At 40.9% G+C, this 23,650-nt stretch overlaps 1 protein-coding gene across 2 annotated transcripts in view; it reads right to left on the reverse strand.

Moving 5' to 3' along the window:
- Window positions 1-251: 251 nt before the first annotated feature.
- Window positions 252-23,650, reverse strand: part of IARS1 (isoleucyl-tRNA synthetase 1) — a 112,320-nt gene continuing 88,921 nt past the window's right edge. For both annotated transcript variants that reach the window (XM_040592501.1, XM_040592502.1), the window contains exons 27-35: window positions 20,386-20,560; window positions 19,510-19,613; window positions 19,144-19,239; window positions 16,910-17,086; window positions 13,128-13,239; window positions 12,336-12,461; window positions 6,534-6,677; window positions 5,436-5,588; window positions 252-903 (exon numbers count right to left, since the gene is read on the reverse strand). In XM_040592501.1, the coding sequence (XP_040448435.1) occupies window positions 821-903; window positions 5,436-5,588; window positions 6,534-6,677; window positions 12,336-12,461; window positions 13,128-13,239; window positions 16,910-17,086; window positions 19,144-19,239; window positions 19,510-19,613; window positions 20,386-20,560 (1,170 nt within the window). In that variant the 3' untranslated portion in view covers window positions 252-820. The remainder of the gene's footprint in view (window positions 904-5,435; window positions 5,589-6,533; window positions 6,678-12,335; window positions 12,462-13,127; window positions 13,240-16,909; window positions 17,087-19,143; window positions 19,240-19,509; window positions 19,614-20,385; window positions 20,561-23,650) is intronic.

Genomic DNA, 23,650 nt, shown 5'->3' on the forward strand with positions numbered 1-23,650 from the left:
TAAAAGCTAAAACCCCAATACTAATTTCAATCTAAAACTGCTTTTAAACCTGAAACCAAAGTGAACAACCCTCCCCCAAAATCCCTAACACCTGTCAGTATCACAACTCAAACAGTCACTGGCATTCAGTATGGACATTTTCAGCTTTGAAGTTTCTCTCGGTTTTCCTGATGTGTATGGTGTGCTGAGTGTTACCTTCTTTAGAAAATGCAAGAAAGCAACATACTTTCAACTCAGGGAAACAAGTGTTTGGAGATGAAGCAGATTTATTGTTCTATTATTGAAACTGGGGAGTATTTTAAATCAACAGCCACACACGTGATGAAAATCCAGCTGGTACGAATGAACAGATCCGGGTAACCCTTAAATAAGTTTCAAAGCTACTGTTAACATGGGGGGGGTGTATATACATATATATGCATATATATATACACATATATCATATAGCCTTGTAGGTAACCCATGGTTTAGAAAATCAAAGACGCCCTCTGCATAAAGGACAGGCAGAGAACAGCATCACTGAGGTACAAGTCCCATTCTTTCAGGCGAATTACTGCATAGATATCTAAGGTTAAGGAGTTGTGACATTTTACTGAACAGCTTTTACAGTCTCATAAGATAACAATGAAAATACATTGTATTTGGAACCAAAGAGCAGCATATTAGACATGCACTGGTAGAAAACATCCTGTGTGCAATCTGAGATGTTAAAAGTATCATACACAACTTGGATGTTAATCTAAAAGCATACTAACTTAATTTGACTTCATTTTTTATGGGAAAAAAGTCTACATGGTCTTATTCAAAAAAACTGGAGTTCTCAACATTCAGCTGTGGTGGGTATAACACGAACATACACAGTCTTCATGTTCAAGTTCTTCATGGAGATGTCCTTTGTGATCTCTGAACCAAGAAAACAAGAGAAACAGAACACAGTTAGTGCTCTTGCTTACTTTTCTACTTACACCTTTTTTTTTTTTTTCCGTATTCAGACAGTTCTGCTAATTTGATCAAAACGGGGCTAGGACAGAAACTGCTCAGCTCCAGACGGGACTCTGGAAGCACGGTGCATTAAGGGAAGGGACACCACACATCAGGATTGCCGCTGCAAGAGCTGAAGACCTTGTTCTAGGTTACAAAGCATAATTTTTTGCAAGCCTATGTCAGCCCCCAGCTCCCAGCTTCACATCCACACAGAATAGTATCTAGTTCAGAAAATTACTTGATAACGCAATGAACTGAAGGCAACATCAACAATACAGCACAATGCACCGAAACCCAGAGTCCCCTGTAAACACTGCGGAGGAACGGCCACACAGAGATCCACCTCCTCTAACCTCCCATCTGGGACAGAATATAAAACACCACACGTGTGAAGGAGAACAGCAACAAGAACATGCATACATTAACTTGAGTTTCATACATACAGCAAGGATTGTTGTAGTATCGGCTGAAAAACTACACTGTAATCTTGTTGAGTATGCTTAAAGAATATCATACCACACCACATGGATTCCTTAAGCCTTTTCATAGCTACGTGCACATCATTCAGAACAGTAATAGGACAAAGTCTCACCAACAAACCTCTTTTAAGGACGTAGCATATTTCCAACAGGCGGATTCAGGGTTTATAATTATTTATGAAATACTATCGTACTTTGTGGCTACAGAAAAAAATCACCTGCAAAGTTGGCAAGACCCGGAGATCTCTGTCACCACCCTTGCCACCTTACAGAGCGCTGTCCCGAGGAGCTAGATGCTCACTAGCTCAATGCTTCCCAACACCCGTCAGCTGTAGTGAACTACCCCAGTAACAGAGCAGATAGTTTTGAATACTGGGAGGTACAGCTTTGGAACAAAAAGCAATCTTCATAACACATATACCAGAGGCCTCTTTACTGTGAAACTTCAAAGTGAAAAGAAACTTCAAAGAAACCACAAATACACCAGTGAAACCAAAGCAAAAGAATATCGGGGGTTACGCTGTTACTCTGCACACTAGAATCCCTACAGAGAACGCAAGCAAATAAAAGATAATTTTAAATTCTGGCATTAGTGCTAGCACAAGTGACAGATTCATAACATTCAGAATGGCTGGGTGTCTTTTCAGTAGAAACAATTTTGTAGTGCGCTGCACCAGATCACAGAACTGACGTCTGATATTCACGCTGCTCCAGCTTGGGCTCGCCTCGAGCTGAGAGGGGCCAGGCAGCAAGTGTGTGCGGGGGGAGCAAGTTGTGAAGTGCATCCATGGGGATAATGTAAAAGCAGTTCAGTTTTCAGTACATGATGTACAAGTGAAAAGTGATTCTAGAAATGGCAGCAAGGAGTTCTGTTTCCCTGTATGCACGCTCCTCCTAACATTAAGGCTCCCATCCTTCTTTGAAAGGTAGCTCATTTTCAGACTGAGCAGATACAGTCTGCATCGAAGTTTAAAAGCCATCTATTAATTAAAGAATTAAGCAGCCCTTATGGATCATGATGGCAGTGTTTTTAAGGAATTCTCTTCCAGTGCAGTGCTCTGCTTTAAGCAGCTGAATACCCATCTACAGAGCTAGAAGAGTAGAGGTATAATCGAATTCAGCAATTAGGGCTTTATTCCCTCACTAACCTTCCTTCCCTCCCCATCACGTTGTTACATCAGTATGTTAAAAAGCTATTTCAGTCAGCAGAAGCAGCCAAACAAACTATGAACTTGGTCTCAAAGTCTTTTTTTAATTAGTTATTTTTAAAATCCTGAAAAATTAGGAATTTTGTGAAGCTACTGTTTTCAACAGTATTTATCACAATAATTACTTGTAGAAATTGGAAATGAATTATCAACAAAATGTAAGGACATTCTCCTTTCTGTGCCAATTTCTCCAAAGGAAGGCTTTGAAGTTAGCACATGAAAAAATATTGCCTTCAGCCCAAACGCGTGTCTGAATCTGCCACTCATGTTTCATTCTCATGAATAAGCAACGCTCACCACTTTGACATTTATCAAATGCTTTTCCAATATTGCAAAGGGGGGGGGGGGACAACACCACATTCATTTCTGAAAAGCTGACAAGCTTTTGTGCAGCAGAGAGCAGACTCCCAACCGCATGGTACCTGCACTTATAAAAATAAAGTTTTCAAAACTGGTAACTCATTTTCTACAAAGTGACTTTTTTAAAAAAAAAAACAAAACAAAACACACACACACGCATATATATATATAACAGGCATCACCCTTCCACATCACAGGTTATTTTCATCAAAAGTTTCAAATGGTTAACAAATATTTCTTAAGTTTTAGAATAAACCATAAACACAGTACTCAAACTGAACTTGTTATGTTTTGAAGGTAGGACCTTGAAATGTATTGATGAAAAGATGAATAGGGGATTACAAAGTTGCAACAATACACATAAACATTAACTGACCTAACGTTTTTCAGAGGCATCAAAATATTTGTTTTATATGCAGCACTTATCACATAAAGAGATCTGAAGATAAAGAACAACCATTTCAGTGTTTATACAATTTAAAAAAATGTTATTAAGAGAGCTGCATGGTGAGAACTACATCTGAGATAGCAGAAGCACAGCTATATGGCATAAGCATGTGTTAGGAACACAAATAAACCTCCAGGACCAAGTTCTCTACGTTCCAAGTCCAAAAAAGACCAAACCAGTTGTTTTAGCCTTTGAAAGGTTAGCAAATCTGATCTTTCACATCATTGTGAAGTGTCACTTTATACACTTTATTTAAAGTTTAAATAGTTCTAGAGAATTCATACGACAAGTATGTTATAGTGATGCAACTCTTTTCCCTTTTAGGCAAAGGCATTTTAAAAATCCTTACTTAAACTGAGACTTAAGGCTATACATTTTCCTGTTTTGTCAGTTACTTCGCTCTTTCAAAGCTCAAACGTTTTATTTAATAGTTATTTTAGTATTTAAACTAAACCATACGCTGCTGTAAACTCCTTTTGCCCAGTAACAATGACAGAAACCAAAAAAGACGTATGTGTAGTATCATTTGCTTCTGAATGGCTAAATTCCTAGTCAGCAAGGTTTCACACATAAATACAGTTTTTGTTTATGCAAATGAAGTATGCTTGATATACCTGGTTCTTGCCCCTTGTGCTGTTTCTAAACACTACAGTCTCCAGCTCTGTGTTTAACACCGTTCAGCACATTATTTTTAGCATTACCTCAAACTATCACTAGAAGGTATCATCAATATTTGTGATCCATTTTACTTACAAAAATGGCTTTTGAATAAACAGAGTTCAGGTCACATGAAACAAAAAAAAAACCACATCAAAAATCCACAACACCCCCACCCCCCCACACTTGCTCTGATTCTAACCCGTCCTGCCGGAATCCCCCCAGCCCAGGCGCACAGCTAAGCGAGCCCACCTCCAGCCAGCTACACCGGAGAGCTGCACTGTCCCCTCAGCTAACGGGCACCTCCCGAGGAAATTCACCCCATCTGAGGATTAAGATAACTAGTTTAAACAAGGTGGCTAACTTCTGGACAGGTAACCTCATGGATAAGCCAAGGTTAAGTGTCATGTCTCCCTCCCAAACAGCTTGTGAATCATGACACTGCAATAAACTGGAGACAGAATCCTTTGTGTCATTTCATCTGAAGAGCTGAATTTTCCTGAATACACAGAAATAAGCTTCTTGTTGTTTTGGGGGGGTTTATTTGGGTTTTTGTTTGGTTTTGTTTTTACCATATAGTTTCAAATCCATTCTTCCTGGCCAACAAAGTCCCAGATCTTTCTCAGGTCCAACTTTTTAGCACTACAGGTGGCTACAGCCTTAGTCTTATCTTTCTCATGAATCAGATTTTTGTTTCTAAGCCTCACCATCTGTCTCTGGTTTCAGAAGATTCTGTAACATTTCAGATACGTGACTATGTGACAAAGCTTCCTACTTCCCAGGTATTCTGAATGAACTGCAGCTGCCGTACCCTACTCATACCACTCCAAAATAGATCTGATACACTTTTCCACCCACTGCCATTCTCCAAAACAAAGGAAAAACAGTATCTGCAACAATATAAACGTTCCAGGAACAATTTGAACAGGTTCCAAAAATATCCACACTTTAGACGCACTCAACTCACTTCCAGGAGGAGATTCACTCTCTGCTTAGTCACAGCAGCACGTCACCACCATTTGCATCGCTGACTGACTTTTCTATTTCAAAAGGAAGAAACTTTTACAGAACTTGTGTTGGCCATTTCCTGAAAGGAATGCATTAGAGCTTGAACTTCTAAATCAATGTGTGTGCTTAAAGGATCTTCTTGAATAAATATTGAATTACTGGGCAAAATTAGAAACCAATGTGTAAACAGCGTGCATTTAGTAATTAAACTAGAGCTCAGGCTACGTTAGCTGCCCCTCAACAAGAACTTCCAAGTAACCTTGGACAAGCAAACCAAAAGTTTGTGCTTACCCTGAGTTTGTGCTTCATCCAGGAACAATTTTAGCCTCCTGCTTCTGAGGCCAAAGACTTTTGCTGTTTCATGTAGAAGGCCTTGGTACGTTAATCCGTTCTGACCAACAGGGTTTTCCATTAGAAGAGTTCCCACTGTTCCTTTCCGACATTCTGAACAAGAAAAACAGCTGAATCACTACTCATGAGGCATGGCATTATTTCACGTATCTTGTTAAACTGAAATTTGGGATTTCTTCTTCCATTTCATCTCTATTTCTTAATACTGAAGAAACCAATACCAACCTAGAGATTCACTAAAGTTAATGAATTATAGAATCAGAAGTATAAGTGATTATTGACGGCTGGGAAAACAACAGAAAACTTTGCAGAATTCTTTACCTGGGTCAACAGGATAACATGAAATGTTTCAACAGGACACACGAACCACTAAGAATTACAGCAGCTCACAAAGCAGCCTCTGATGATCAAATTCCCAGTTAAAAACACATTTTTGGCCCAGGTAGGTTCCCGGTAGTGTCAGTAAGATTCCACATGGACAGTCCGGGAAGGACTCACAGCAGGGCAGAGATTAAGAGCAAGTCACTAACAACGCAGTGTTCCCATGGGACATTTCAGAGTACAAATTATAAGATTAGCAGCTGTGAAACAATTACATACAGGTATCAGTACTCCAGATCAGGTTAATAATACAATTCATTTGGCTGTTAAATAGCACTAAGAAACGTTTCACAGGCCGCTTACAATGTCTTGGTAAAAAGATGGATCCTTATTAATTTTTGGTCAGTTTTAGACTCATCCTTTTAAAATTAGCTGCACAGGTCAGCTGATGGTCAGAAGTGGGAAAACGATGCTACAGGCTCATGTTTAAATGCTGTCCTTTATCTCAAACGGGCACATTTTTCTTTTATGAAAAGAGGGAGAAGAGCTAAATATAAACACTGTGTTTATTAGAAAGCAAATACTAGGAAAACAAAAACCAAAATCACCATCTACCAATTGAAACACACATACTTATTCATCGGTAAGTGGATGGTGTCCAAAGCTTCTATCACAAAAAGCTCAGCCTGTAAACGAGGAGATCAGCATCCTACATACCTTGTGGTTTTGCATTCATTAGCTGCAAGTTGATATACTGACAGAGCAGAGCATCAGCAGAGCTGATCAGAGGAGGTGCTGACCCTGTTGTCACATGTAGAGTCTTTCCGCTGAGACTCAGCAAGTCAGTTTTGTTTATCAGTTCTGAAACACAAAATGAGACCAGTCAGGCCATTACAGGGAAGCCGAGGCCCAGCTCTCCCTCGATTAGCTGACAACAAGCCTTTCTAACTATTCATTCCACTGTGGAAGTGTTTCCCTCCTCACGATTCCTTCCTCAAGAAAGAGCATTTCTCAATTCTGAAAAACAGAATTTGTGCAGAAATGTTTTCTTAACAGAGCACTTTGCCTGCCATGGAAATTCCCCCCTACATAACACTTCTTATGCATATAAATACACAACTAGTTTAATAATGCAATAAACACAGTTAAACAACTTAAAACAAGCAAGAAGTTATTCAATTAAGCCAACAATTTCTCTCATTAAATGAAGACCTATGGTCTTTGCCTGTACCCTGGCTCCCCTAGCTGAAGCAGCACTGGATACGTGTTACTATGCAACAGCAGGATACTTCCCTCGTTAAACTCCAGATGACAATAAACGTAAATCAGTGGCTGGTTAGCTCATGAATAATGCCCTCTGCATTAGTATTTGTGTTTAATGTCAACAGCAGCTGATGATTCAGCAGATGCCTCCAGCTATACATATTTAGAAAATGGTGGAAGATCAGACCCAAAATAGGACCCAGGTCTCAAAGGATTTTAGAAGTAACACCAGCATCCTGAAAGCACTTGGATGAGATGCTAATGAGGTTTCTGTAATGCAAATGAAACATGTAGGGCTGCGTTCTGCACTGCCCACAGGAGCCTATCACACAGGTAAAATAAAAAAGGCTGCCGATAGCCACAACACTGAAGATACAGAGAAATAACATCACACTCTGCTACAAAGCTTTTGCAGCTACAAAAGAATTCCAAAGACAAAATCAAGGAAGAATGAATACATTTAATTTCTTGTTAGAACTGTGCAATGCCTATAAACACACAACAGGCACATCTGTCATCTCTTTCCAACATGTTTTCATACTGTATCAGCCCTGCTCATGTGTCACGGAACCTAAGCTTTACGAAGATTATTTTCCATCAGTTCATCTGCATGAATTTCAAGGGGCAGAAGTGGCACTCCTTTTCCCAGGGTTGTTTATAAACTTAAAAATTAAAACCAAACCAAAACCAAACAAACAAAAAACACGCCACAAAGCCCAACCCAAACCAAAAACCCCAGCCCCAGAAAACCCCGAAACAAGACAAAACTTCTAAAAAGGTGAAAAGTAATCACAGGCTACAAGCTCTCAAAATTTTGCCAACCACCACAGAACATCAAAGCACGATGCACAGGAACCCTTCCCATGCTTACAAACCAGATTCTGGAAAAAAAACCCACCCCAAAGCAAAACCAACACCCAAAACTGAGGCGGGATACCCATCCCTTCTGGTCTACCCTGAATATCACAGCTGCTGGGCAGAAATACGTAGGAGGTTGGTTGGTCCCTCATTTAATGTGCATATTAATTCACAAGACCTATTGCTCATTAACAAATTTCCAGTACTCAGAAGGAACAAGAAGCATAAGTATCTCCAAATATTTGTTGTTAGGACAGTTCATACTGAGTTCACATTTGAAAGGTTTAGTTCAAATACAAAGCTCAAACTCAATTGCGTAGGTAACAACTGGGGTGTGAGCACTCAGGAACCCTTCATGCTTACAGCCCAGACTCGGGGTGGGGGGGGAACACACCACACCCCAAAGCAAAACCAACAACCAAAACTGAAGTGGGATTTAAATTTAAATTTTAAATTTAAAAGTACCACTTCTGCCCCTTGAAATGGGGAAGGCTTATCAGACTGCCCTAAGAAAAGATGAAGACCTCAGACTGCATCCAAGACTCAAAAATGCTATCTCTTTTACATATATGTGTGTGTATATATATTTATCTTTTCATATACACATTTAGTAATTGAACTAGATCTCAGGACATACATACACACACATATATAAAAAGCTTTAAAGGAAAAGGCAAAACCACACTGCTGCTTCTAAAATTCAGTTTTCAAGAATGAAGATTTTACTATGACAGTGGCCATCCCCCCGCCACCCAAGCACTGCTCTAGCACACCTGAGGTGCAAGGCACCTGCTCAAGCACAGCAGGGGGCTTCTGGTTTGGTTTTACTTACAGGAAAGCAGGAAAACAAATTAAAGTGGAGAGGAATTAACAAGATTTAGTCATGGAAAGGGCGTCAGCTGGAGGTGCTGCTTTAGGGTCACACTAGGGAACACCGCCTGCCACTTACATCCAGTTCCCGGGTCACGGGTGGGAGAGCGACAGCAGGCGGGTGCTTCACTGAGCGAGTGACACCGGGCGCAGGCACCGCCGGGTCTGACGGCGCCCAGCTGCCGGGTCTGTGCAGATCCACGCAGGGCACGAGCTACAGCAGCGGCAGTTCGTACCTTTAACAGACCTAGCGTTTTGCATTACAGGACTGCTGACATTCTCACAAGGAACAGCTCATGTATAGCGCTGTCAGTGGAGTCAGTTCATATAACCCTCTAATAGGAGCAAGAAAAAGAAAGCAATGGATAATTTTTTCATATATAACAATACCCTTGAAAACAAGCAACTATTACAAGTGCTCATCAATATTAAAATTGCTTTTAAAGTCAGATCTCCCTGCAGCTGAGATTTAAGCGGTAATGTTTTCCTAAGGTGCCTTACAGCCTCGTGACGTTTTAAAAATTAAAGATTAAAAAAATATACCTGTTTGTACTCTTGTTCAGAAAACAGTGCTAAGCATAGAATTTTCAAAAGTTAGCCATCTGGAAGATTATGACGTTTGTAAGGGGCTTTTTGCCTCAACCTTGCCTTGAATCCTCTTCAAGCCCTACATTATTTACACTTCATTTATTCCCATAAGGATAAACGAATTTTTTTCCAATAGGTCTTTTTCAATATGGGCTACTTCCACAAAAGCCAAGTGCAAGCCAAAAAGCATTCCCGATAAGTTTAGAAAGTTTTCAGCTTTTCAGTAATCTAGAGCAAAAGCAAAATCATAGACACCCGTTTCTACCATCTGACTTAAGCTCAGCCTCTTTCCTTTAAATTTTGGGTTTTTTTGTTTAATGTAAAAACAGTCAAATTCTATTCCCTGTTTCTGAAGGTCAGTCCAAATCCCAGAGCCTTGCTCAGTGTTTGTGCAGTTACTCAAAATACATGGATACACTGTTGGGGAGGAAATGTTTATCCCATTACTTCAGTGTTGCACTGAAAAACGGCAACATGACATGTCTCAGCCTGCCTTAATACAAGGACTGCCTGACTTTGTGCCATTACACAACCCTAAGTAAATCTTCATTACAATTTGAAAACAAGATAATAAATTACTGCAAGTAAAGTGGACAGCCCTAAAAACCACAGGAAGGAAAATAAGGAGCCAGAAATATGGTTTTACTGGGTCACAATGTAATTAACGCACATGGGAACTATTCAGCAACGTTTTGTCCGGAGTGCATGAGCCTTCTTTGCAATTCCTCTCAGAGTGGCCGACACTGATCCCTGCCCCGCCTACAGAGACCCTGGAGTCACCTAAAATTACCCGCGCGAAGGTTGGGCAGGTAAAGCAAGGGGATTGTATCCAAACTAAACGTCAGGAATTTCAGTTCTATTCTCCAACATCTTCCAGAGCCATTTTCTTTGTCCATGCCTTCAACCCTGACTCCTCAGGGGGCCGTATCTTCTGCTGATCAATACTTTCTCGAGATCTCTGCTGAAGTGCAACAAAAGTGAATTCAATAATTCCATTTTCCAAGGGAACTTCCATGCTTTTAATAGGCAGGCAGGGAAAAAACCCCCACTCTGCTCAGACCACCGACAGAGACTAAAAGTTTAAAACCAGCACACCAAGACGGTAAGTCCCAAAATGACACCTACACAGCCAGTGTGACACGGGAAGGAGAGAAACAAAGCCACCTTCGTTACCACAGCAGAAAAGAACCTCTGAGGAAGAGGGAAAACAGATTTCTTTACCACTTCCTTTAGTAATTCAGCATTGATAGATCTATGCTGCATCCTTTTGTCCTGTTAGTGGCACAAGACAAACCAATGAAGCAGTCAAACTGCTTATAATCTTAATGAGATGAGAGTTTCCCAACTTTCCCAGCCTTCTGCAGATCATCTCTTAGTATCTATGATGGTAATTAATTGTACCAGTACATACCCACCTCTGCAGGCACACACCACACTGCTATGAAGTATACCACTAGTATTTGGAAAATGATTTCAAGGAAAACTCTTTCCTCCTTTAAAATGTAACTGAAACCCGAGAAAGATACTAAGAGATCCAAAGTTTCCTAGAAATTACCTATAACTGAAAGCAAAGAATAACCATTTTATATGACAGAACTATTCCGTTCAATTGAGCACAACTTGGAGAGAGGTTTTATTACTGTAAGGTAATGGATTACATCAGATATGACACCCGCCCCCCCCCCCAAAAAAAAAAAAAAACACTTTTAGGAAAAGACAAGTAAGAAAACTAAAGACAGAGATGGTAACACTGACATTACAGACAAGACTATTCCCCTGCTGATGTCACAGGCAGACATACACTGGTGATCCCTACAGTTCTGTGGGCACCCAAACACAGCCTTTCACAGCAGCCACCCCAATGACCTCCCCTGCAGGGGTTGCTGCTGTAATATCTCTACAAAAACACACTAGCAAAAGTTTCTGTAGCTCTCCAGTTACCATTTTTGCAGTATTTTTTCATGTCTTTGTCACTCATTTTAGACTTAGGATGAACGGAACGGAAACAGACAAAGTTTGAATGTCAGGATGTGCCTGTAAATAACACTAAGGACACAGAGTTCACTATCACTGTTGAAACATCTCTGAGGTCACACCACGGCGTGACCACTGTTAAGTGCTCTACTTGCTGTACTCAGTCACTAAAGAAGCATTAAGTTATTAGTGTAATCTTGTTCTCAGTGTGCTGATTTTTAAGTTGTAACTTTTTCTGATGTAGTGAAATACCACATGTAAACAAAAACCCCAGCATCTTCGTCTCAGGAGAAAGAGTGCCAGTTTGCTGGCAGGGTCTCCCGGCCCCTAACTGCAACATCTTTCACAATGTTTTTTCTGTTTCAGCTCTGTTAACTTAGTAACGAAGCAGACTATGATACAGCCTGTAAGTCTATGTATAATCCATAGAAGACATATTACATTCTCATGCCTTAACAGAGGCAAAGTTCAAGCTGCAAAAATGTTAGATAGATTTTTCTAAAAAGAAGAAATGCAGAGATCCTCAAGTTTCTCTAAGGTGAAAAAGCAACTTTTTTTCCTCTACAGATAGCAGTTTGCATTCAGCTTAAGTTCTCACCCTGCCTACTGAGGCATTAGGGGGAAAAAAGCATGCAAAAGCTGATGGCAGCTCGCCACCAATATACAGCATAACCTGGATCCGATGGAAACACTTTCTGAAATAAATCAGATTTTGTCCTTATGAAAACTGCAATGGAAATAAGATAACAGAAGTGATAAGCATCATTTAGCAGCAGCTTTTGGAAACATTCTGATGTGACTATAAACACAGCCTCATAAGCTAAGCACTATAAGAGTATTTCCTTACACATTTTCTTGTCAGTTTTGTTTACATACAGAAAAATTATGCAGTAAATAATTATACAGTAAAGAGCTCCTAGCTGCTGCTAGAAAGACTTTCACTTTTTCTCGTCATACTCCATTTACCTGTCTTTCCATTAAAAACAGTCAGTTTTGAATTTTTCAGACCAAAAATGCAGGAGACGGCATCTACAAATCCAATGAAGTTCAAGGTATTATCTCCTTTGGGATTCTCCAGCAGCAACACACCATCTAAAACCAAAATTAAGAAATTAAAATGCAGTTTGGAAGCAATATCCAAGCTTCAAGGATCTTCTAATGATTTTTTCTAATTCCTTCCAGCGAGTTCCTAAACTAATTTAAAGCTGACAGCACTGCACTTCCAGACATTTTAGTAAGAAAGAGGAAAAAACCCAAGGAAATGGACTCAAGGGTACTTCAGATTTAGAGTATGAAAGTTATACTTGTTTTTATTAACAAAGCAAATTTTTGTGTCACTGAACTATAATCCAGTATTATATTGATTAAAACCTGAAGGACTGTGTGCCCTCTGAGATGTTCACCAGCTACACAGTTACGTCCGTTATTATTCAGAAAGCAGCTTTGTAAGTGTTAAACGTGGCACGCTTACTTTGACACAAACTGTAAAATTTCCACAGAGTGCGTTTACTTTTCTCTCCTTTTAATACATAACTCAACCTTGCAATACCTTTAACATCACCGCCACGCTCAGCTTTTCATTGGACAACACGTGGTTCCGCTTTCAATAAACTTATGTTCAAGAATTATTTAAAGCTACTATTGGAAGGTAGTTTGCAGTATCTTTCAAACGAATTTATGACACCAAAATTCATCACATCATTTTCCGAACAGTCTTGTGACACCATCATTGACACATCAAACCTGGTACATTCCTACCTTGCTCTGTCCCATTAACACAAACTTTGAGGTTGACGTAGGCACAGGCTGGACCAATGCACTGACACAAACCACCTCTGACGAGTGTAATTTCCAGCTCTGATCCCTTCAGCTGAAGAAAGAGGAATATTATGATTATGTGAATATTGTTTTATTAAAGAAAGACAACAAAATATTTTCCTTAAACATTAAGATCTTTAACCTAAAACATTAAGTCATTAAAACACGACTAACAATAAAATAGCAACTTTGCCACTTCTTCCTTCAGAGACAGAGCGCTTCAAATAGGAATTTGTCTTTAATATATGTTAAAGATATAGCAGTAGTTAACACATAGGAAAAACAGAGTGGAACAAACAGCCTGATTTTCACAAGTGATGAGCAGTGATGACAGTCTCCCAAAATATAATCCACAAGCGAATATACTTGAGAGGAACACTCTCCCAGAGGTAATTCAGAGCATCTGAAGGCAGGACCCTGCTCTCAGTCCCTGTCTGGAGAAGCCTTCACCTGTCCCCAGAGGCCACAGAGAACAACGAGGGGCAGCGCTTGTCTCGATACCGAGTCAGCCTTCGTGAACATCCATCTCCCCATTAGCTATTCGCGAGTCAATTAAAACTTGAAGCGCTCCATCAAGAAATGGAACACGTCCCCTCCTGTGCAAATGGGGGACAGGGTGAAGAGACTTGAGAACCTGTTGCTAGTCAGAGCCACACCTACTTTGTAGAGGCCTTAAACCACAGCTTTTAAGATTATGCTTTTTCCAAGCACTAGCTTTTTCCTGAACTAAGCACAGGCTGGAGTTACTCATGCGCCTACACCACTTTTCATGAGAATCACACTTTAAAAAGATCTCTTCATTACATGTCTTAATTAAACAAATACAATCCAGAAATCTCTTACATGAACAACTGGTACTAAGCAGCCACTTCAGCCAGTATTTTTGTAAGTTTAGAGGCCGCCAGTCAGGGTCACAGCCCAACGGATAACCAGACAGCCTGCGAAGTGCCATCCGTACTGAGCTCCTAGCAAAAAGTAGGGAAAGACACTTCAGGAGCAGCAAATCTCATTTTGTGTTTATCCATTCTACCAGCAATTAAAAATTCATTTTGCAGGTAGCTGCTTTTCTGCCCCAGTATTTTCTGAGCAACTGCTGGGTTTTTGTTGTCTCCCAGAGCAAGCCTTTGGGAGAGGAGTTCATAATAAGGCCTTGTACCAAAAATTGGTCCAGGATAATTCCATAGAAATAAAGATCCTGAAGTAGCTGCAGAGAAGACAGACTGCATCTGTCATATATTCAACACCATGCAGACTTCTCCTTTTAATAAATCCCGGAAATTTGGAGCAATGATCCTGTTGCAGTTGACTTACACACTCACACGTGGAATTACACACTTCATTCTCTTAACTTGCATCCGCTTTTATATCTGAATGTGTAACAGTTGCTAAAGTATTTTCCACATCAACGCTGCTTACCAGCCCCCACCAACAGAAGACAGTGTACGCACAGTTCACTTGGAATTCACATCTTCAGAGCATCTGTGCTGGAAACTGCCAGCACAAAACGCAATACGGTTCTGCCCAAAGACAACCAACCGCAGCCATGTCCGACGCAGCAAGCTACACATCCGCTGCACACAGCTGCAGCTACCCCCGGCCCCACACAACGGGCCGAACTTCTGCACTGAAAGGATTTCGAAGGGAGGGCTTCTTCATTTCGGATATTCTTATTCATTGCTCTTAACATGACAAGCTGGTTGCAGCAGAACACAGAGTACAGTCGAACACCTGCCCTGAGCAATCCAGCCCTGCAGTCCCAGGAACTGAGTCTTCCCAGGAAGCCTTGAGAGTTGCACTAAATTCTCAGCCACCTCTTTCTCCCTGCGACCTCTATTTTAAAATGTGACTGGCAATTCGGAGGCACATCGAGTCCGCAAACACAGCAGCCGCCTCATGGGCGGAAGACAACCCACACATGGACTCTGTAGGGAGGTACCTTGTAGCGACGGAGACTCCTTAAAGTAAAATTATAACAAACAACTCTGCATTTACTTACAAAATATTTCTTTGCCTCCGTTTACCATACATAAGCTGTATAGCTTCAGTACACAGAACTTGCAATAACTAACGGTTTTGTTTGAAACGACCTCCACAGCCCAGATCCCAAGCGGCCAGGCGGGCGCTCGGCTGTGTGCCCGTGACAAGGCGACTGCACTTCTGTAACCTCAGTCATCAGCTGCAACAGCCACGCAGCACTGCCTGTCATACCTGCTGTGTTTTCTGTTAATTTTTTTTAGGTTTTCCCAGTCTGAAATCTGACATCTGTGCAAATGCACAGCCTGACCCACAAACCCCCTACCCCTGGTTTACACACAAGCTCATCATTTCCGACACTCAGCGGATGTCTGGGTTTTGCCAACATCCAGACAGCAGCTATCAATTATATCTGCAATAACCAGAGGGCAAAATTTCATCTTTAGGTAGACAGCATTATTTAAAACTAATCCAATAGACTAATCTTTCAGCTTTCCACAATGTTATTCTTCACTAGAATCTGCTAAATTAAGATTTAGAAAACAGAAAAATAATAGTGGGAGGGAACCTTACTTGTACAGGTAGGAAAGCTTTCATGGAAAGACACAGCGACCAACATTAAAGCTCATGCATCAGGCAGTTTCAGAGGTAGGCAACCAGATAAGTGTTTCCCAGCATTATGCAATTTTTTTTCCAGCTACTTTTGCATTCTAATTCAGATTTGATGTTGACTCAGCATCAAACTGTCCATCGGCAGTATCCAGTCTAGTAAGTACTTAGAAGAAATAGCGAAGTACTTTCACAGATTTCTCAACCACAATATTCTTCACTCTTACGTAGTGTTTTTCCCTGTTTGCCACTAAATTAAACTCATAGTTTTGAAAAAGGCCAAACAGAGCTTCATTTTAAATCTGTACAACTTTAGAAGTGTAATAAGTATAAAATATTTTCTTTACACATATTGTTATTAAGATGAATAAAATACACGCTATCCGTTCAGCTATACTCAAACGCCCAACCCATTCTCTAAATCAAATTTTAAGTTCAGGATATATCCTAAAGTTCCTGTCTTTCTGGTTTGGCATGACCTTTAGACTGAAGAATACTTCCTCTGCGATTCTGCTAGGAACGCCTTCTGCATATAGCAAGTCTGAATAAAACCATGGCAAAGGATATCTCAAGGATATCATGTCAGAATAAACAAACAAAGAAAACAAAACAAATGGTTCAAAGCTGCTGCTGAAAGAATAAGCAATCTGCAAAACTGCATTGTTACAAAAGACTGAACTTAGCAACAAGGAGGAGAAAACACAAGCATCCTCAAACATTAATAACTGAAGCTGGTCTTAAGCCAAAAGGCAAAATTTAGCCTCGAAGGAGAACATTTCTAATACAAAAGCATATTAATTTAAAGAAATCAGAGGAACAGTATTTTTGCTGTCTAAACAATCCACTAATCCAAGTGCAAATAACTATGTGTATTAAGCTTACACAAACAACTACCTAGATACTTATTTTGGTACCCAAGCAGCTTCATTTTCAGAAATACTACACATACAGAACCCAACTATTTTATTTATTTTTAAACCAAAAACACTAATATGGAAATTTATAAATATAAAACAATCAATGTCCACTACATCCCACAAATAAATACTGACATACAATTTTTCTGTGATCTGAGCACTTTGTTCAGTTAAAAGCTGGTAACAAAACGAACTACGCAGTCAGTGCGTTTTCCTTCTTACTTGAGTTGTCTCCCGGATGAGAACTTCTTTTGAGGTAGGCACCGGGTAAGGCTTCAGGGCAGCCTTTATTGCTGCAAAAATGAAATCCGTGTGTTCCTTAATAACAGTATCCAGGTAGTCACCTTCTGGGTGTGATCTGTAGTACACTGTAATCTCATCTGTAGGAACCAGATTTCGCTGTAGGATTCACCAAATATACTATTAGTGACAGCAAGGTGACTTTTACATATACAAACTAAAAAAAAGGAATACTTGTTAAGTTAAAGGAAAAAAAAAAAAAAACACAACTATCTTCGAAAGATATTTACCAGACATTTTCCACAAAAAGTTTAGAATAAAACAATTCTTTTGTCAGAAGGGCAAGAAAGAGGCTGGGAACACGGTGAGTTTTTCCTCAGGAGATCATGACCAAACAGTGTACCTCACTCAAAACGTCTCACTTCCACCTTCATTTGCCAACTCACCCCCACAGTGAGCTGAAAGCCTACCAAATACCAAATTTAGTGAAAGTTTTTCTTGATGCACAAAAATTTTACTAGCATTTACGCATCCTGTTACTCTGAAATTAACAATTGTTTAATAAAGAGCTGAGGGTTTCATCGGTGACCTTTTAACACACAGGAGTCTCCAAGACATTCTGCACGGTTTTGGAAGGTGGTGATCAGGCTTTTAAGTTTTTACACTAGTTATGTCACACCTAACACACCAACTTGTACTTTGGGAAAAAAGCAAATAATTTGCACTGTACGCTTATTAAAGCTGAATTACAAAATTCTGCTTCAGTGAGAAAATGGCTTCGAGGAAAGAAATAGCAGCCCCAGCACAACTTTGTTTCTAAAGCTGACGGAAAGCAATGACTGCCCTGCTGCCAGTGGTAGCTACTGTGGATCCAAACATGTGGGTTGTTATGTGCACACTTTCGTACAGGAGTGGGCATGAAAGACTGACAGAATAAATGCCCATTAGCATCATGTTAATTATTAGGGAAGATTAAGTAGTTTGATATTCATTTAAGTCAGAGTAAGTTATGGCCTTATGTAATTACAGAAGTAAATTTAAACCATCCAACAACTTGCGAGAGTGTTTTCTTTTCATGGCCACATTCCTTCCTGTTTTTATTTTTTTATTTTATACAGAAATAAAGCTACATGGGTTTATATATATATATATATACACACACAAAAAAATATATAAAACCCTATTCTGGTACAAATTTGTCATTTTTCAGTCTTATACTGAAGGTTCATGAAGTCTTAACTGTACAGATACCTTTTCCTAAAAACACATCCCATGACAATTTTCTCTACACGCCATTTAGAGCTCTTGCAGGATTTCTTCAGGCATAAGTCCAAAAAAGATACAAATTCTAGCACACTGCCACCAAGTTAGTCAAGTAGAAAAACCACACGTGTATCTTGGAACAACACATTCCACGTTTGCGATGTGTATGTGTGTGAGGGGATTGTTTTCTGGGTTTGTTGTTCGGGGGTTTTTTTTTTCAAACTTCCAGGTTCTGAAACCTTTAGAATTCTTTGTACCAAGTTAAACATTACTTTACGTCCTCTCCAGATTAAAGGCTTTTTAGACTGTGACCATACTTTCACAGCACAAAAGGGAGATAGTGATCCAGCTCTTTCTGGGTTAGCATTGTAGAGAGAAGGAAGTTATATTGGTTCAAAGTGCTTTAACATCAAGGTCAGGCAGCATCATTTGTATGTATGAGGAGAAAAATTTAGAGCGGAATCCTTGAGGTACGGGTATACAAATTTGTGCCTGAAATGCCACCTGCAATTTGCCAAGACACCAGTTTGTTCCTTTTCGCAGTCCTGGGCCCGGATGTGGGGCTCTCACGGCCCGGCCGGTGTAACACACCCGAGCAGAGGTGGAACAGAACGTAGTTCTTGGCCGGAGGCAGCACGGGCCTGAGCACCGCTCAGCGGGGACTGAACCCCTGCTGGGTGGCTGAAGGCAGAAAACAAGAAGGGCTCAGCAAAATCTAATTAGTTAATTCACTGTGGATGATATATAGCAAGCTCACTGTTCAACTCCAGCTACTTAACAATATGGGAATTCAAAACAAAAATAACGATTTGTAATCATTTATGTCCAAACAGAAAGCTATATATAAGGAGAAAATGATACAGGACTTCATGTTTAATTAAAAAGGTCAGTTTCTACTGCATATTGCCCCAAAGTTAATCAAAATGTCTTGTTCCAAACCACTGCTTCCTAACCTTTTTGCGAAGTTTCTGGATGCGATTAATCACTTCCCGGGCAACTCCTTCATCCACCATGGACTGGTCTGGGGTGACATCTAGCAGGACCAAAACCTGAGGTAATGCAGAGAAGACAGCCGAGTGGGTGACACACGCTGGAAACAAGCTAGCAGTAACTCAGTCAGAAGTGCAGGTGCATTGTCATAGAGCTCCGCACTTACAAAATATCACGTTTAATATTTCCAAAATTCAGAAGATCAGCTCCTGGCATTTGTTGAACTATCTGAACACACACACACACACCCCAGCTTTCACCTCACCATTTTCATATTACTTCTAGAGGAACCCTTCCATTCCTCAAGAACAAAGTAACCAATAAAATACCTGAGCATCAGAATGTGCCTCGAACTGGGCAGATCCTCCTACAACCTGATACATGAGGCGAAGATCTTCCCCGTGGAGTTCATGGCCTTCCACAACAATGGTGCCTGCAGAATCACCAGATGAAGGGCATCTCTTACAACCACAGTAAAAAAAATTTCTATTCAAAAAGCTTTAAACAGGTATCAGGCTTCAAACACACAAAATGCGGTTTATTTGCAATCCAGTTAACCAGCATTTAAGTAAGAAACACTGAACTATCGTCCCACATTCCGATTTTTCATACAAGAGCTTCTACAGGCAGAACTCACTCAAATGCAGCTGCTGCAACAACTGTGCGTACCACTCCAATGACAAGAAATAGAGCTTCAAAAATAATCCAGAGACTCAACTAAATCAAAATTTACATTTAAGCAGTTAGCTGAACAGGTACAGCTGGAAAATTCACATCCACTTGTAAATCTGCAACTGAAGCAATGCTTTTAGAATAAAAATCATTGCACATTACTCGGCCCAAATCTGATTCAGTCCTACAAAACAGGTCACTGCTTCACCTCCGCCCTCCAGAGGAGGAGAACAGCGTAAGGTTAGTATACATGGCCACTGCTAACCTACAGTCGACAGAATAATAAAACCCCAACTTCCCTCCTATTCTCGTTAACGTAATATTTAATAGGGAATAGGGATAACAACGGGGAAGTAGGCCTTAAGTCCCCCTAAGCCCACAGAAGGATACTTTTGCATCTGTTCCTGCAAATGCTTCATTAATAGACACAAATTAAGAGCAATTGGCTTTTTTTTTTTCTGATGAGCCAAAGGATTTTTGCCGTTTTTTTTGGTCAACATTGCCATCGTTAAGTGGCTTGTGCCACCACGCACCCGTCTCCTGGAACTCCTCCAGCTGCTCACTCCTCAGCTCTTTGATCGCAGCCATGACAGGCTTGAACGCCCCTTTCAGACGCTTCCCAAGCACCATGTGGTCTGGTTCTGCTCTCAGCCGGACTCCGTACTTATCTTTATTAGTAGATAGTGTCACTTGACGTACGTTAAGTTCCTACATAAATACACCAAGAGGAAAAAAAAAGCAGCTAAAGAATAGCTGTGGAAAGGGCACAAAACCAGGGGCCACAGTACGAGGGGGAAGTCATAAATCTCAAGCTGCAAATTTTTTATGTCGCTGTCTCTTATGAACCAAGTAATTTGCCAACACTGCAAGAGCAAATAAAGCCAAGCAAACTGAAACCATCCTTCAGCAGAAGACCCCATCCTCCTCCCTCAGCCTTTAGGTAGACATTTGTGCTATTAATAGACACCAGTCAGCTCAACTCAAATCAAATCCCTATTCAACGGCCTTTTTTATTTTACCGTTACAACTGCCTGAAGAGATAAAACTATTACCTTTGTGTGCAATGGCATTAGAAAATGGCCTGACAAAATTCAGGAAGAAAAAATTTGCTGAAATAGTCTTTTCAGTACGCATTTAACCATAAAACTGTAACTGACGATTTTATGGTTTAGGCTTTACAAATGCTACTGCCTCATTTTGTCTCTTTCCTTATCTGCTTCTTCTAGGTACTGACTGTACAGAAGACCCCTTGGCTCAGGCGAAGCTCTGTCTGCGCTCTGCAGCACAAGATCAGTGCGCTGGAGTAGCCAAAAAACCTTATAAAACATGCATGAAGTTCAGGAGGGGCCTGAGATCAAGGATGTTGCTTTGCCTTGGGCGTGCCCACGTTTTACAAGTAATGCACGCTGGTTTTGTCCCCGTATGTGAAGGGCAACAGAGTGGTGCTGTGGAAAGTTTTACAGAACAGGAGATTAAAGGACAGTGCTAGAACTCCTTGGGAAGAATGCTGAAGAGGGATACAATTGATTGAGATTTGAAAAATTATGGAAGAGGTGGGTAAGGACCGTACAACTGTTATTTGCCAAGTCCCCAAACAACCCCTTGAGCAAGGGACCAGGCAGCGGGAACAGCAGGAGACTGATTTAAGAGGGATCGACATACAGGTAGTTAACCCTTTGAACTCGATGCCACAAGAGGAGGTAAGCAGGAGCGTACCTCCAGCTTCAGAGAGGAGTTAAGCTCGCAGCAGTAGGCACATGAGCAGAGGTTAAAGGGAACAGGCAGGCCCGTGCCCTCGAGCACCTTTAATCCAGTAGCTGCAGATGGCGAATACAACAGCGACCTACTGCGAGAAGCGGCCTGGCACTCCTGCTTTCTCTGCACGGACCGTGCCACTGCAGGAGACAGCACCAGGTGCTAGGTCAGCCACAGGCCTAAATCACCAAGTCATTTCTTACATGCTCAATTACAAATGTTTTCCTTATCACATAAGCACATTAAAAAGCACCATTAAAACCCCCACAAAGCTTACTGCATACCCTGATGACCGTACAATGACAATACACGGCAAACCTCTCCGCTCTACACTTGATTGTGTCCAATGAACAAATGGCATTACAAATGTTATTAATGACAAGAAAAAACGTCTTGGTATACCTACTGTAAATAAAAGCACTGTAGCCTAGCGCTATTTTGTGTCTTCAGAAGAGCTGGGTTTTTCCCTGCTTTGTAAAGCCAAGAAAGAAACACAAAGCAGGACTTGAGACCTAAACTTGCCGTTTCGCAGAGTCTCCCGCTCTATTCTTCATGTAACGTACCAGGGACGGTCCTTGGAAAGCTCTAACTGCCAACAGGCAACTCTTCTACAGGTACAAAGCTGCATGTATCTGGAACACGTCACTAATTCGGCAGGTTTTGTCCATCAGGCTGCCCAACACTTCAAGCATTTTGCATTTAAATCTCCACTAGAAAGCTGTTAAGAGTTCACATCAACATGATCCAGAATCACCAAATGCATTTGGCAAGCAAGTTGCTCTGAGTCCTTTAGGAAGCAGAAGTAAATGGTAGCGTCAGCATGACAGGACTAGCAAGTAGCCAAACATTTAGATTGAGAAATAGTGCCTAAATACAGCCTCTGAGCCACAGTAATTCCCTAGGAAGTCCTAGTGACGCGAGTAGCCAAGAACACAACTGCATCTCATTTTTTTTAATACATCTTTTAGGAAATTTAATGAAAATCATGTACTTTAGAAATTTGGTTTTAATGGGGTGCTGCTGGAAATGAGCCCACACGTAGTAAATGACAACCTCATGGGTAAAGAAGAAATAATAACCCAAAAAACAGCACAAACTGAAAGATGACTTTGGGCCTGATTAGATAAATTACATAAAAGCCAGCTCCATCTGGGCAAGTTTTCTATACTAATCAGATTAGGAAACCATTCTTCTGTATACATTATCAGTTAAAAAAACCACAATGACTCTTCAAAAAACAAGTCTGTATCTTAGGCCTGCTTGTATCTGCCTCGAGGTAGTGGTCTGACCTGAAGTAGTTCTGAATTTTACCTCCCCAATAGATCGAAATCAGCTCCTTCACACATCTTTCAAGTCTCTCGCACACAAACTAAGGCAAACCAGCCCTTCCCGTCCCCAGCTGGAAGACCCGTACATCCAGATGTTCCCACCTACAGGGCCTGTCGCTGGTGCCATGTGCCAGACACGACCGGACCGACCGCCAGCGCCGTTGTGCCCGACTCTCAGAACAGAGAAAGAGAAATGCCAGTGCTGCGCTTCAGCGGGGCTGGGCTCTGAGAACATCCTAACATGGAAAATAGATATTGATTGCGTAATACTGTAGGAAAAAAACCAGCGATGGACCACCCGCTGCCACGGGTCACCTGTCAGCTCATTCAGCCCACTCCCGGCTCAGTCTGCCACGCCACGCGAACACCGCCCGTGCCATGGAACACCGGCAGCCCTCGGACGTGATGAAGAAGTCAAGTTTTCTCTGGTTTATTGCAGCCATACTTAGGGGTGGGGGTTGAAGGGTAGATGCAAATAAGATCCTGGTTGTGCACAGAGTAAAATTTACTCTGACAGAACTTATCACTGGGAGTAGGTAGGAAGAGAAGTTCTGAACTGGGCTTGTAAAAGGCCTTAAATACTAATGAATAAAATGCAAATGCGTTCAGTTGCTAAAAGTCTTCTGGATTTATTTCATTTTGTGAGCTAGGCTATTTTTGCATAACAACTCTATACTCTGGACAGTTCTAACATCAGAATCCATTTATTAAAATG

This window comes from Falco naumanni, chromosome 4, assembly GCF_017639655.2.
Source record: "Falco naumanni isolate bFalNau1 chromosome 4, bFalNau1.pat, whole genome shotgun sequence".
Taxonomy (NCBI): domain Eukaryota; kingdom Metazoa; phylum Chordata; class Aves; order Falconiformes; family Falconidae; genus Falco; species Falco naumanni.